This window comes from Melanotaenia boesemani, chromosome 19, assembly GCF_017639745.1.
Source record: "Melanotaenia boesemani isolate fMelBoe1 chromosome 19, fMelBoe1.pri, whole genome shotgun sequence".
NCBI lineage: Eukaryota > Metazoa > Chordata > Actinopteri > Atheriniformes > Melanotaeniidae > Melanotaenia > Melanotaenia boesemani.
Genome location: NC_055700.1, coordinates 23829692 through 23846486, shown reverse-complemented (window position 1 = coordinate 23846486; position 16795 = coordinate 23829692). Strand labels below are relative to the sequence as shown.

The 16795-nt window shown below is 37.9% G+C and overlaps 1 protein-coding gene across 11 annotated transcripts in view; it reads right to left on the bottom strand.

The window, feature by feature from the left end:
- Window positions 1–4855: 4855 nt before the first annotated feature.
- Window positions 4856–16795, bottom strand: part of grin1a (glutamate receptor, ionotropic, N-methyl D-aspartate 1a) — a 43551-nt gene continuing 31611 nt past the window's right edge. For 5 of the 11 annotated variants that reach the window (XM_041969390.1, XM_041969391.1, XM_041969392.1 and 2 more), the window contains 3 exons: window positions 12695–12721; window positions 11805–11915; window positions 4856–6837 (listed from right to left, as the gene is read on the bottom strand). In XM_041969390.1, coding sequence (XP_041825324.1) covers window positions 6769–6837; window positions 11805–11915; window positions 12695–12721 — 207 coding nt within the window. In that variant the 3' untranslated portion in view covers window positions 4856–6768. Of the gene's footprint in view, window positions 6838–11804; window positions 12078–12694; window positions 12722–16795 lie in introns of those variants that run through there. The other 6 variants (XM_041969393.1, XM_041969394.1, XM_041969388.1 and 3 more) reach the window with 3 other exon arrangements.

Sequence of the window (16795 nt, the reverse complement as noted above, 5' to 3'; positions counted from 1 at the left end):
CAGACACATGCGCGCACCGTCTCACTGTGCGCAGGCAGGTGACGCACCATGTTGCTCATAACTGTCATGTGTACAATAATAAACCAGCTCTGCACCAGCCGCTTACCGACCCATTATTTGAGTCAGGTGTGCTGCAGTACGGACATGTTGAAAACCTGCAGGACACTGGCTCAGGAGGACCCAAGTTGGGGATGCCTGCTCTATGGCAATTCAGACACACACGCACGCACCGTCTCACTGTGCGCAGGCAGGTGACCTACCGTGTTTCTCATAACTGTCCCACATTCCTGTGTGTACAACAATAAACCAGAGTAGAACAATTAATCATTGTCAAAAACAACTGAAATGTTTCTGCTTGATGAGTATATTTTCCATATGTATTTTTCTCCAATATAGGTCGCAAAAACATCTGCATACAGTACAGGCTATGTTCTTATAATAAACGTATCACATTATAACGTGATACGTTTCACGTTTTTGCAATAAACGTATCACATTATAGCGTGATTGTAACCCAGGACTCCACTGAGACGTAGGCAGCTTTACCCCTCTTTATTTGAACACACATATACAAGGAAAGGTCTGAATGGAGACAGACCTGAATGAGTCAGTTTGGAGATGAGGATCTGCATCAGAGAAGGGGTGAGTCCATTGAGAGCGTTGATTAAGATCCCACAATGACTAAGAGCAGAAAGCCTCCTTGTATATCTTGTGGGACAGGTGAATCCAATAGGTCCTGATGAAGATGAACTGATCAGGACCAGCTGTGGCAGATCAGGGAACTGCAGGAGACTGCAGGAGGCTGAGCTCCCTGACAGTGATACGTTTTACATTTTTGCAATAAAGTTATCACGTTACAGCGTGAAATAGTCCCAGTTTTTTTTTTATTTGGGTGACAGCTCCACGCTTCCGTACGAAGGTCACATGCCCAGTTCACTTGAAATAAAGATGGCGCAGTATGTTTAGGCAGAAGAGGAGACAGAAATCTTTTTACAAATAGTTAAAGAGAAAAAATTAACCACCATCCTTGATGGCAAACAACAATGAAAGCAGAGTTTTACAAGGAATTAGACATCTCTATCCTCCTCAAAGTGGAGTTGGACAAGATTTTACAAGAATTAGTCTAATGGAAACACCTGCAAATCGCAACTGTACTTTGTCAAAGTTTTAGAAATATCGCTTTTATTTGGTGAAATGAATGAATGAAACAATGGACGGAACAATATTATTTCATAATTGCTTTCTGGCTCTTATTGCAGAACAACTTTGAAACTGATACACACATGCTAACAAGTGTAGCATCCATATTTACCTCCATAAACACAAATGATTATCTTAGATAACAAGGTTTGCTAACTTGTTATACTTAAGTAATGATGTTTTTTTTTTTTTTTTAAAAAAAAAAAAAAAGATCTGAGGATGGCAACTCATCATAGCACTTCTCTTTAACCCTGTGATGATTTCCAACAAGGTGAAAGAAAAGAGCTTCGGAAAAGACTGCGAGGTTCTTGCTTCTTGCTGTGAAGTTAATGCTAACCACCATAGCACTCTTTTTTTCACAAAATGTAAATATTCTCAGTTAAAATGTTCCCTAATGTTCTCCTTTAGGAGGAGGCATCTGACGTGTCTGGGAATATGGGATGCAGCGGAGAAATGTTTCCAGTCAGTGTTGATGAAATTATTCATAACCAGCCATTTACCCTCCACATTGACCTGGATTTCAGAGTAATTTTTGTTAAATGTTCAGCGTTCAGTGTCTCTGAAATGGAAATGAAGCTGATATGAAGTTACAACTCGTTGTTTTTAGAAGTTTATCACACATTAGCTCAGTAGGAGCTAGCTGACAGCAGCATCAGCTTCTGGTTACAGACATTCTCAGGCACCTGTTGCCATCTGCAGCTACTACAGCCATGTTATTTTGATCTGAGGCTTGTTACATCATTGACATTATGTACTCCACTGAACAGTAAGCCCATTGATTTAAGGAGTATGAAATTATTTCACACCCATCATTGACTCTATCACAGTCAAACAGACGTCCACATACACGCACAAACAGATCAGTCCCCCCTCCCTCCATTATACACAAACAAGAACTCCACAGTTTCTGTTTCTTAGTACAAAAATAATAAAAGTAATAAACATCTGGCTTGACGCCGCTGTGAGGAAACAATATGTTGGTGATCCGATCACACCAAGAGCCAGCCCACCCATTTCCACAGAGGCCAGCACAGCAACCGCCCAGATCAGAGTCCAGAGTCCACATCACAGCTGTAGGACTACAGTGCAGAACCCCCAGCCACTGGGACAAGGGCAATCCCCATGGCAACATCCCCCAGTCCAAGCAGGCAAAGCTCCTGGGGCGAAGGATCCCCATGAGGAAAGGAATGGTTGTTATGCACCTTGGGGGGATCAGAGTATACCCACTAGAATAAACCAGACTACACCACTGGAGAAACTGAATGGATCAAGTGCATCAATTGGAGAATTTAATAGACTAAGTTAACAAACACGCAGCACTGACAAATATGGACCCCTTAGTGCCCCGTTAGTGAAACTTCATTGTAGTTTTATCTTTTACGACCTGCCGCAGCAGCCATGAGCCATGCGCCAACACACAGTTTCTTTTATTTGTGGAAACTGGTGTTAATAAATTAAATAACGAATACTTGAATACGTTGATCTTCCAATGATTGCCATGATCCAAGTGTAGCTACTAATTGCCTAACCTTTAATACACATATTTTAAAATTATTTTTAAATTTTTGACACAGTTATTTTCAGATGATGAAATTATGTTAATCTATGTGGTTAATAAATATCTTCAGACCTATGGCACAAATTCACGGTAATCTGTTAAACCAGCAATTATGTCTCAAAATCTGTCTGCCTCTCTCTTTCTCTCTGTCTCTTTTAATAATAGACAGCCTTTGTTTACAGCTTCTTCCGCATATGCTGTACAGACAAGTATGTCTTTGTAAAGGTACAGCTGAAGCCATGATACATTGTTTTGCTGTGTCTAAACTTTTTCTGATATTGTTAGTCCTGTGCTTGTCATTATCCCAGCTATTGCTAGAAGCTGTAACATGTACTCTTTAAATATTTAAAGTAAAGATTATCATACTACTACTACTACTACTACTACTAATAATAATAATAACAATATTGTTTTGTAGTATTTAATTATATTTTTTGCCAGAGATCTTTTTAATTAATTTATTTTTATAGTGAATCTCTTTTTATGGGACATAATTGGACCTATCAATTGACAAGTGTTAGTTACAGTTACAGATATGTGACAATGTAATCCAAAGGCTCTATGAGCTAAATGTTAATGTTAGGTTTTCTTCATACTCACACTGATGATGCCACTGTGTGTCATGTTTTATGGTCACTATTAGAAGTAAGGATGAAAGCATATCTAGACTCAGCTTAGTGTTATTCTGTTCTCTGCATTACTAATATAGAAACTGAGATTCATTTATCCACTTAACTTCATCATTGATTGCCTCACAGTTCAAAAAGCTACCGTCACAGTGTGTTACTTTAACTCTCTGCTGCTTCCTGCTGGGCAGCACACACACACACACACACGCACACACACACACACACACTGAATGAACTGAGATTTTATGTACTTTATGACTTTATGTACACAATACTTTATTATAGTAAATGGGCTTTTTTTTTAACCACAAATCAAATTTTAAAACATACTCCATAAAACAGATTATCAAAATTGTAATAGCGTTCAAATTTTGGAAAATGATATGAAAGCACTTCATTTCCCAGAATACCTTGCAAGTATTCAAAATGGCTGTCCAAAGATTTTGGACATTTAGGTGAAATAAGCTAATTAAGGGTCAGAGCTGTTTTATACTTTTTATTTTTTTTGGTTATTACAGTAAACAGAAAATAACATAAAAGGACATCTGTGGTTGTTCATTTTGAGCAAATTCCCAGAACAATTGGAAACCACAGCGAAATCTCCAATTACAGCAGTGCTTCAATCTGTGGTTCCATAAAGGCTAGCCCAAATTTCAAATGCTACCTCCAAGTAAGTGTACAGATTCATACTATGGCTTTTATTTTGTTGACCATGACATGTATTTGCAATGAGAACTGTGAGTCAATCAGTAACACATTACACCTTACCCACCTCTTGAAATATGTGATATATTACCTTGTCCCATACTATCTTTAAAATACAATAACGTTTACTTGTGCAAGTCTTAATCATGAATCTTGAGATCATGTGAAAGGAAAGTAGCCTGAAGGCAGTAGTAGTATGTGTGTACCATAAAAACTTGCTACAGCTGTTATGTAAAATATGAAAAGTCTTTAAACTGGGTTAGGGTTAGAGAAAATATCACATTCTTACTGATATGTGATAATAATGAATTTCTCTGAATTTCAGTGAATTCAGTTAAATGTCCTGTAATTCCCATTCAAATTCAATAAATTCAATAAAATTCTGAATTATATATATATATATCACAAAAACTAAATAAAAAAATATCAATCACGCATATATGGATGCTAAGGCCTGTTTTTTTCTTTATTCATATGATTAATTTCCTCTCCTTCTCTCTTACTGTTTATTATTAGTATGGTTAAGCAAGATAATTATTTCCTTTATTTATGTTTTTTTTCATCTTGATCAACTTTTTTCTTTTTCTTTTATAAAGTTTTGAACCATAATTCAGTAAACATAAATTTGACATTTTAGAGTGATTATCAACATTTACTGATGTCTTTTAATCCTACAAACACACAAATGTATCTTACAAAGACAGCTTTAACACATATGGAGCGCAAATGTTATTTGCTGTTTTAAAATAAAGCACAAGCTTAGTTCATTTCAGCAATGTTGGCATATTTTATTTACAGTCTTATAAACAAAATGATTCAATGCGAGATTTCAACTGGAAAAGGTAAGAAAAACAAGTAAATCCTCCTTTAAGGGTTTTTTAATGTGCATGTGTGTAAATTTGTGTGTGTGGATGCATGCCTGTGTATCATGACTACTGTGTGGGTTTATAACTATAATCGAAGACATTCTCAGCTGCAGTCGCAGTACAAGTGCAGTATAACTCCTCATACACAAAACTGTTTTCTATTTACATTTCATTCTCTTTGAGTGCTCCATACAGCTTAGCTAACCGTACATGTCAATAGCATACATCCAAAACAAACTAAAGCACTGGAATTAACACTTAAGCATGCACAGGCCTAAATGAGGGTATGCTAAGCAGCCTCTTGGTCTAAAAAAAAAAAACAATATTTTTCTGTGGTCATTTTAATGTAACATTTGAAAGACTTTGTAAATCCTACTGTTCCTATAATAAAGTAAAATAAAGAGAATTTGTGAAACACTTTGCAATGAAAACATATGTCAGCGTTTTGTCGCAGTTCGTTGGTAATGCAGTATGTTTTTTTTTTTTTTTTTGGGAGACCTCTCTGCATAAAGTGCAATGTAGTGCCAGACACCACAGAGGATATGATCTTATAAACAGCAGTGGTTTCTCACCTCCAGAAAATGGGAAACGGCCTGTTTTTGCAACTAACCAAGATCTGCACGCAAGCTCACAAGCTGTGGCGAGCTCTCAAGTCACTCTGGTGCCTTCATGTAAAAGTCTCCGGATTGGGAGGGTTTTGCAGGAAAGACCGAGAGCTGGTTGGGTGAAAAACCTGGCCCTTTGATGCAACCCCTTAAATGGTAGAAATGAGAAAGACTGCTGCTGCAGGAGAGAGGAAGAGAGAGAGAGAGAGAGTTTTCCCAAATGCAAAGGCCTTGTGTCATGGCTAAATATATATGTATATATATAAAAAAAAAAAAACACTTCAATTAATCAAATTACTGAATAATATATAATCTTCCATATATCTTTACCTCTTGCAATCAAAAGAAGTAAATCTTTAGTAAGAATTGAAACTTGAGTCATTACTCATAATAAGTGCCTTTGGCCTGTTAGTGCAAATTAAAAGGGGAAAGATGATTTTAACATTTTCAGAATCTTCTATATAGCTTACAAAATAACAAATATTTAGATACATAAAGCTCTTATTTATATACAAGCACGCACATGCTTTCTTCAACTTAAGCCATAAGTTCACTTTTAGTGCTATTATTAGTGCTTCCCAATAAAGAGATTTTATCTAAAAACCTTTAAAGTGTAGATAAAAACACAGTTCCTAATAAAAATATTTCTTCTCCATTGAGGCTTACAGTACATCATGTATTGCACTAAATGTTTTTAAGAAATATTAACTTTTACTGCGTTATCCAGGCCCTAATTGGAAGTGATATGTCATGTGCAATATGTGCACCAAAACCAACTTATCCCTAAACTTAACCAAACTAGACCTGGCTTACTAAAAAGATATTGGAACCTGCTCAGATATTCCAAAAACATCAAATATTAAGGTTTTGTCAGTAAAAGGACAAAAGAAGATTAAATAAGTACATAATAATATACAGAAGGAAAATATTGTATATGTGAGTCAGGTGGGTTATTCTGTGCATGCTCAGGGTCCCTACAGACATCTAAGACCAGGTGATTCTGTCTTTAAAAAAAGAAAAAAAAAATGTGCAGGTTCAGTGTTGTTGGACATTTCTTCAGCACAAAGTTTCCTCCCAAAACCCTCTGTGGTTTCGGCTTTGGCCATGAAGGGGAGCTGGCAGTCTTCCCCCTCTGTTTCATCTCTTCCCCTCCTCGTCTCCTTTCCTCTCTCCTTGGGTAGCGAACCTTCAGCGTCGCCCTCTCTTTACACCACAGTGCTGACAGACGGGTCTGACAAGTTGAGTTGACCTGTGATGTCAGTGGGTGGGTACTGCTGCAAAAGTCAAGAAACATGGATAGGGAAGGGCGACCAGAGACATAAAATGGGGTCATTCCTTGAGAAAAGGTGAGGTTTCAGCAGCTTTTGTTTAAGCTAAACATTCATTCTGCAGGAGCAGGAAGGTGCTCTAACCCCTCTCAGGCAGCCTATGGTGTCGCTATTACATTAGCAGTTTGTGCCTGAGGGGGGCCAGCCGGAAGCAGAATCTCAACAATGTCACTTTTGGAGCATTAATTTATTCTTCATACTCAGTAACATGACTTTGTGATCATTTCTAGCCATCACATCTCATTTTCCCTGTGAAGGGATTTCTGTGTATGCAGACAGAGAGCTTCTCTAATTTCAGTAGCTCAGGAGAAAAGAATAAATTACTGACTGATTTCAAAGTGCTGTTGTGAGACTCTTGCATCCTTCCGTCCTAATTAACCATGCTTCCATAAAACTACATTGAATTATAGGCTTATACGGTGGAGAGAGGGGAAAACAAGACCCCAATATCATGCAAGTGCTTTGTTTCTATGGTAACAGCAATTTGCTTTTGACAGTCATTTCAGATTTTGGATTTTTTTGACAATGAGGTGGCTGATTTTATACTTTTGTGCAAAAGTATGAAAACCTGATGACACAATAAGTAGTTGGATATTTTAGGTATTATCAGCTAAAGCAAAAAGAAAAAAAGCTTTCTGTGGAAAAGTTGCATGGTCTGGAACATAGTGAGATTGGGCGGAGTAAACAGTCTGTTATGTTCCAGCTGAACATACCAATCATAAACCTTACTAACAGCTCTGTTTGGAAAAAAAAAACATCTTTTAATTAAATCCAATGTTCAGAAAAACCATCAGATTACAGATTAATCATAAGAAGAAATGCATGCCCATCTAATGTGTCATCGCTGTCTTTCTCATTCAAGCAAGATTAGACCATTTCTGTGCTTCTCGGTTTGATCTGATTCAGCCAATACATTCAAGCGTTTCACATTTAGAAGCTGTTATGATGCAACTAACATGCTGAAAGATGAGGCAACATCCATTCTGAATACATTTTGTTTTAATCAGAATGGATGCTCTTCATCCCCTTGACCCACGAGTTGCATCATCATATAGCTTACAGCCCCCGTTTGGGTTCTCCTCATGTCTTGTACCTTGAGAGTCTGCTAACAGCACACCCTACTGGGGTCAAGTGGACCAGCAGAAGAGACACTTTACTGACATCACAACCACACTTATTGCTTTTCAAGCTAATTATTCAATGTGACTACGGCACATCTACAGATTATTTCTACTGTTTCTACATCTATGACAGTTAAAGTTATCAGCATGCTTTGAAAAAAGGGATAGAGGAGCAGTGTGGCATGTGGGTGAGGGACACTGACACTCAAGTCCATTGAAATCCATTAATATAAAGAAAGAACACTGATATAAAATCAAAATAATGATCAGAGACTGAAGATGGTAGGTCTTTCATTTAGAGCATCTTTGTGTGATCATGCTAAATCCTGTTTTATTTTCCTCTGGGAGGCTTTTTCTTTCACAAACCAGCATCCAAACGCTCATAAAGACATAAACAATGGTGATCCCACTCTTCTTCTCTTGCAATGAAATCGACTCTATTGCAAAACTGCCGGAGAAAAGTAAAGGTGATTTGCTTCAGTGCGAAAAAGCCATGAAAAAAGACAGTTTGCACAAGAGAAAGAGAGACAGGAAATCAAAGAAAAACACAGAATTTCTTTTTTCTTTACTTTACAACTTGTTATCTTCACTGGCAAAGGCCACATCTGCCTTGAGAAACACATTGAAAATACAGTGTTAGCAAGGAAAGGTGTTTGCACTCCAGAGATTTGCCTTGTTTTTGTTTCTTTTATAGAAGCCCAGGCAATATGTGGTCCAGTGGTGCAACTGGTTAAACATTACTGTGGGTCACTGCTTTGTTAGAGGACTGCAAGCTTGTGCAGCACAATCCCCCATTCGCAACAAGCAGAGCTTTACAAGTCAACTGTGAAGGAGTGCAGAAAACCTTAAACTCTCATTGTGCTGCAAAATAAAATAAAAAAGAAGAAGAAGTCAAGCATAGTTAAAGAAGTTGTGTAAAAATGAGGTTTTTTAATCTTATTCACATGTACAGTTTCATGAGCAAAATTAGCCATCAGTGTTCAGGCTGAGGATTTCTGCTTTGATTCTGTAAAGTCAGACAGCCCAAATCTTCAACAATTATACTAGAAGAACCAATCCTGACAACTTTCTTGGTGGGACTTATGGCATGTACTGTGAGTAACCAAAGACATGAGCTGCTAGTACAAGCTACGTTATGTTAAGACAAGCTAAGGGGGGAAGACAGTCAAATCAAGGCCAAGCAGCTTTCTTGGTCTGGAGCTGAGTGAGTCTGAAGAGCTGCAGGCTGGGAAAGCTGCAGACTGAGAGAAAGAAGAAGCCTATAAAAAGCTAAAAGGGTCACAATTCAACAGAAATGCCTGTTGTCCAAAGTGACGCCTGGCATGCGATAAAGGCGTTACAACACAACCAGCTTGTAACCCTGCTAAGCCTGGTGTACTATAAAGCCGCCAGGCAGCTTATATCATCATATTCAGGCTTACTTTCTATTTCCATGGATCAAACATGGAGAAGCTGCTTTCAGTTTTTATACACCTTCCATTAGGAATAATGGAGCAGCTTCTCCTTGCTTGGAGAAGATGCTTTTTACTGTGTGTGTATATGTTTGCACCTGGTTGCTTTGTTTTAAGCATTTTACATAATTTGTTTTGCAAAGTGCTATATAAATAAAGTTTGATTTGGTAAGAAATAGAGAAAAATCTATTGTAATTCTCTTTTTAATGAACCTTTAAACATTGGCTACCTGTCCAGGATGTATCCTGCCTCTCTTCTAGTAGCTGTTGAGACAGGCTCCAGCCCCCTGCCACCCTACATGAGAGTAAGCAGGTAATTTTGAAATTGTCTAGTCTATTAAAGTGTTCTGAAGGTGATGTATTAAGCTCAATTTACTAATCAATATTCAAAATCCAAAATTTAAAAAGATGCAAGATACTTAGAAAAAACAAATGAGATTCAGAATTAATGTTGGAGTGATGTGTTGTGAATATAGTGAATGAGGTATAAAAAAAAATTAAGTATATGTTTTTTAATCTGTGGCATGTCCTGCTGCTGTTTTAGTTAAATTCTGTTATATATTTGTTTAATTAATGATTTGTGTAAGAGGGGCATGTTATATAAGATTTTTCCATTTTCAGTAATTTGAGATTTATGGCATTATGTAAAGATTGTTTTGTTTGGTTAGAGAATGAAATAAACATTTAAACTAAAATAATAAAAAAAAAAATAATGTTCGCACTAAAATACAATTTTGGTCTTGTTTAGTAAACATGATCTAAACCATTTAGGTTCTTTAACCAGCAAATAAATATGACAGTTTTGTTTTATTACTTTTCTATAATTTGTGATTATGTCTGTAACTTTTCATGCCTTAAGTGGGTCAGTGGGGTTTAAAAAGCTAACGCTTGGCATTTATTTCTTTGTAATTAATTAATCATAATTAATATGTTAAAGTCCCACCGCTAATTAAATATAATACATTTGGCATTATAGGGTAAAATAACTTCCTCCGGTGTTTAAAGAGTGGTGGTGTTTGTGACTATGTTAATTAAACCTCAGGCTGATGTAAAATAAATGTCAGGTGGTGGTTTGGATGGCAGGTAAGGATGGTCAATTTAGACTCTTTTGGCTTCTGCAAGTGACAGAATAAACAGAGCAGGTAGTGTCATCATCTGGAAGGCAGGTATAGCCAGATTAAGACATTCATACTGCAGATCTCCTTTTATTGAACAAGGAATAATCATACCCAAGCCCTTTATAGGGTTAGAGTTTCTTTTTTCTTTTTTTTTTTTTTTGTTAATGGCAAAACTTTGAGGAGCACAGATGAGTTATAGATCATTCCTGACTGCTGGAATGTGATTAAAGGGGGGAAAAAAGATTTCCTTCTAACACAGTGAGAGTCTAAGGCTTTACAGAGTTTATCACCTCATTAAGTAAGATATTTCAAAGATGAAAAAGAAAAACTGTCACCACCTGGAAATATACCCTGTAAGATGCATGCATAGTTCAGACCACAAGGACAAGAAGGAAATTAAACAAGAATTATGACAAACAAAATATGACAAAGCAAAAAGTAAACTTATTAATAGAAATCCATGAGTGCAATCCTGAAATAGACATAGTTGGTAAATAACAAAGCATTAGTTTTCTTCTCAGGAGGGTTGGCCATCACAACTACCTTGAAAATGGACCTTTGGAAAAATGATAGAACACCAGCGCATGCTCGTCCAAACATAAGCAAACCAACAGCGGCTGAAACCCAAACGGAGGAAGTGCAGGAATTGGTGCAAAGAAACGATGGATATACACAGGATCAGGCAGTCAAAACAACAGGGCACGACCACAAATATACATAAACAGATACGCGCTCACATACGGTACTCAAACACCACAGCTCCACCACCAAAAGGACACAACTGCCAGAATATAGGTCCAAACCAGAGGCAGGAAAGAAGAGCAGCCCAAGACAAAACACTATTCGCAGACTCCTTGCTTTTGTCGCCCCCGTCCTCTAAAAGACACTAACCCCGCCAGAATCTCAACAAACCCTGGACACTTCCCAAAATCAGGGCCCAGCTCTTGGCCTGAAATCCTGCACTGATTACATCCTGGCTGTAGAGGAACTATAAACCCTAAATGGTGATGGCTGATCGATGGTGAAGGGACAGACACTTGGCAGAGGCCGCGGAGCCATGTGGAAATGAATGAGTTGAACATGGCGCTCTTTCGTGGTCGGATATGGTGATGTAAACAGAGAGGACAGAAAGAAGAGAGGTGGAAGTAGAGACAGATCAGGCGGAGAAGAGAAAGGAGAAAGAGGAGTAAACAAGGGAAGTTGTTGCTTCTTTGGCTCCTTACCGTGTCTTTGGAGGACCTACGTCTCTTGATGCTGGAGGCCAGGGTGGTACTGATGGACCTAAAAGAGGCTTTCTTTTTGGGGTCGGGCTCTGCTCTACCACTTTTCCTATCCTAAAATGAATATATGTAGAAACATTATTCATGCTCTATGGCTGGGGCGATAACTATGCTTTCAGTCTCACCCCCTTCTCTCTACCCACCACCATCACCCCGGCAGATTACCTTATTCTTTATTATCTAATTATAGGGAGGGTCCTTGTGAGAAAAAAACAACTACAGCATTTGGAAATGTAAGATGTGAAAAGAGGGAGAAAGAAAGGGATAAAGCTTGTTAGATGCGAGTGTGGAAATAGTCTGCTCAGTCTGATATGAGGGCGTTTGGCTACATTTTATGCAACATTATCACACTCTGCACACGACAGCACAGTATTCCCTTTGAAATGTGCTCACACATTCACTTGGCCCCCTAGAAATGCACTGGAATGAGTGATGACTAGCAAAGATGTCAGTGGCTGTGAAACTTGTCTTAAACCATCTAAAATACTTACTATCGCCTCATCACACACTCTTCATCTCCACACACAAGCAATCTGAAATTTGAAATGAGTCAACCAAACATGCTAAATATTAACTTAAAGGAGCTACAAAATCTAATCTGCACTCAGTTCTGCTACAAGTCAGAGCTGTAGAAAACATTTCCAAATGCAATACCTGTCGAAATAAACCCCTCCCCCCAAAATAAATATTCTTTACCATATCCAAGAAGGCAAACCAAGTTTCCTCCCTCCCTCAGAGTGCCCCACAGCTACTCTCACAATGACTGCATGATTTGTGTGCAAAAAAAAAAAAAAAAAAAAAAAAAGAAACAACTCATATTAAGGTATTCTTACATCCTGAGTCTCTAGAGAGGAAGAGGGCTGCATTGGGGAAGAAAAGAAAAATAAAATAAATTTCCATCCACCTGATTATTACTTTAAAGATCCTTAAGCAAAGCCAAGGGAACCAAAAAGGGCAGATATTTATATATATATATAAAAAAAAAAAAAAAAAAAAAAAGAATAAACTAGCAAAGCAAACATCCACATCCAAAGCCAGGCAGGTATAAAAAACTGAGAAGCTACAGTATTGGATGCCACTAAAGTGCATATCAAAGAGGGAAAACAGTAGCGACAAAAGTCAGTAATTGAAGCCCATTTAAAATCATTATACCTTAAAGAGGTATAACGGAAATTCACCCCACACACAAGGAAATGACATGAAGTATGGCATTAAGATATAAAATACAGAGCTGGAATGTTTGCCTACTGCAGCAGCAAACCCATATTTCTACTGTAATTAATGTGCAAAAGTAAAATAAAATAAATAAATAAATAAATAAATAAAAAACAAAGAAGGAAAGGAAAGGAAAATTTTGCAGTTGCCATGTTGCTGATTTCATGATAATATCAGCAACATGGTGGCTAAAAGATGCTACTTAAAAAAACATTAAGATGGATGCTGATAAAGAACATGTAGTGGATTGCTGCACAGCAGCAGCAGCAAGGGAGGCCCTTAGTATGGGCAGGGCAGTGTGGTGTGAATTTCAACATGCCAAAACATTTTATGGATGGAGAGGAGGGATAAGGGAGGAAAACATAGAATAATTAAACACAAAACAAATAGCATGACAAATCAATCCAGCCAGCACTGGCCCCGCAGTACATCAGTTTTCATCAGGTCACATGACTTGGCTCTTTCAGGGCACATTTGAGTCACCACCATCCTGCCAACCAGCACTTTTCTCTAAACTCCCCTCCCGACGGCATATATTAGGTGGCAAGCAGATATAGAAGAGAGTGGGCCGAGGAGTGATGAGTGACATTGCTTATTTATTGCAGGTAAAAAGTGAATTAAATCTTTTTTTCCTGTTGGAAGATGACATCTCATGTTAGTAAAGGGTTAGTAATGCACCGTATTGGTATTGGTTCATGAAAAATCAATGCCCAAGTGACATCAGCTCCCTCTACTTTCCCCCATTTCTTACACATCTGAGACTGCAAAGAGTGCAGCCTGGCCGCTCTGAGCCCTGATGAGGCGCTGCGTGTGCACAGTCCCGGCCATGCTGGGCATGCTGAACCTTCAGTTGAAGCAAGGGATGGGAGTTGCACAATGCACAGCAATCAACCGCCTGTTTCATGTTGGAAATGGAAGCAAACTGCCATAGTCCGGCATCATTATACACCATAATCATTATCATGATTCAGTGGGGTTTCTGAGCCTTAGTTGCCGTCCTAAAATGATACTAATTTCAGTTTTGTTCAGACGGCGCACCTCTGAGTAACATATGCTTGAAAAGAGAAGCATAAACCATGTGTAGCCTCAGGAAAGTGGTCAGCAAAGCTAACAGCACAGCACCAGAAATGTAAAAGGACATACTATAGTTACTTAGGAACAAGTTGCAAATACTTATTTGATGCACAAAAGGCATATATTTTTTAATATAATCATGATTGTGCTACCCTGTTAGCATGACTTCATCTCATGTTGGACGTGTTACCATAACATTTGTGCAACTTGACATGGTTGCAATGATTTTGAAATCATTAATATCTAATTATTTGGATACTTGAAGCCTGTGGAGTCAAGCTGAGAACACAAAATGTACACATCACAATCAAAGTTGAAAGGATTGATTTGTTTATTAAAGCTATTGGTTTCCTTTACTTGCCTGCCTTTAGTATGGTACATACAGTATAGTGCAGTTCTCGCCGAATATGACTAAATTCAAGTAAAACTATGTTTGGAGTGTTGCCAAAAGATTATGGTGACTTTAGATAGTTGCAGTGAATTAAAAAATATTGATGATCATTTGGATTCTTAAATTCCTTGGAAACAAGCTGTGACGACAAAACTATTGTCATGAAAGTTGTTTGGATACAGAAGGAACCAAACATCTGTGAGCAAAAGACACAAAGAAAAACTAACATTCTTTCAAATACATGCCTTCAGCCAGGTAGCAAAAATCATATGAGCTTTTCTTTAAACTCTGTTTTGGTGACCAACAACAGTGATATTATTTTAATTTGTCTTTGGATGTATAACTTGTGTATGAGTTAACAAGAACATTGTGTAATCTTGGATTAACATGCGTTGGTTTCTGTTTCTAAGTGAGGAAACGGAGAAGCTGACATTCAAAGACTCATGGTTTTGGATTATGTACTTAATTTGCTCTAGTTTGTGAATGTGGATTTCTTAGTATTGTTTGCGTATTCTGTTAGTTTCTGCTTTTTACCTACTTGTATTTTCATCTATATGGAACCGGTATTTTGCATGCCTAAAAATGCTAATATTTTTAACAGGATCCTAAAATGAATAAATCTGAAAACATCACCATTTAGTTTCCCTGTTTACAATGCATACTCATCTTTCCTGATCCAGTGATCGCCCCACCTCTCCCTTAACCTGCATGTGCAAACCCGATCAACAACTACAATAATGGCAAATTACAGCGCTGCGTTTGACTTGCAGAAGCTACTAAGCGTGGTATTGCTTTTACAGCAAAATCGCCTGTTTCTCATGTACCACTGTCAGCAAGTAGAGATGGAGAACAACAATTCACCACGTTCTTAAATAATCATGTTTAAATAAACTCAAGTTATCCTTTTATTTCTTATCCCTGCTATTTTACTGGTTGCTACACCTGCATCATTTAAGTCTTTAGCTCACTGTTTATATACCACCAGTTTTCCTTTGATCCATGTAAAATTCTGATTATTGTTTGTTGTGTAGTTCTTTGATGTCAAGCCTTGTCTCGTTCCTGCCTCACTTGTCACTGTATTTTGGATTTATGATTTTGGACACCCTGCCACTGCAGGGCTTTTGGTTTGTTTATTAGTTTACTTCACTAGCCTGCCACTCATGTGTCAGCCTGCATTTGTGTCTCCCGATACTGCACATCCTGACTAGCTTAGCTAATTGCAAATTAAAAAAAAAAAAAAGACTAAACCAAATAGGATAATAAGGATTTATATTACTTTTAAAAGAAAACAAGTAGACTTTTCCCCTCTACATCTGTGCTGCTGCAGCTTCTTAAAGCAGACTGTAGGCATGCATTAACAGCATGTTTTTTGTTTTTCCCCCGTTTCTTCCATTTTAAAAGGCTTTAAAGCAATAGCTGTTGGTGCAACAATTAAGAAACTTATGGGCTTTGAGGGCTTTGAGCATTAATGATATGTAGAAATAATATAATTTTGCATAGAATGAGGCCTTTACTACATGGACAGATTTAGTCAGATGTGCACCTTCTCTGAAATTATGTTTATGCCTGAAGGGATGTGCATGCACATTCCTCCACACTGTTTTGTGTGATACAGCAACCTGAGGCAGTATAAACACATATTTACATATAACACACATACAAGCAGTCAAAATGATACAAACAATGAGTTTGCAGGTTTAAATGTTTGCTATACTCAGAAAGGAGGAGGCCACACAACCTCTGATCTTGGCCTTTCCATCATGATGATCATGTGCATAACATGACAAGTTCCTTTTTTCAATTTATGAAAGTTAGATAATGGAAAGTAATCAAACAATCCTGCCTAAATTCAGAATATCATTCACACAAAAGAATTGAACGCCATTATTCTAAGAGCAGTGACGATTATGTGTGTCTGTTATTTTAGCTTTAGGTCCAACAGTGACGGTCAATAAGCAGGGTGAGCAAGCATGAGCCATCCATGTTCACTAGTGCAGACAACATGATCATCACTGGCATGGATATAAATTACACTGGTCTGCAGGCGGTTTCATGTGACCCTTCTCCTCTCTGAGTAATGCCGCCCTGCATGCATTCGCCTGCTGTATCCGCCTACAGAACATACATCCATATGAGGACACTCACAACATTTACATACAGTTGTCAGTTTGATGGCAGACACCCAATAGAAGGACACAGATTTGCTGACAGGCACTTGTGATTTTTATACTGTACCTTCCTCCAGCCCTGCTGT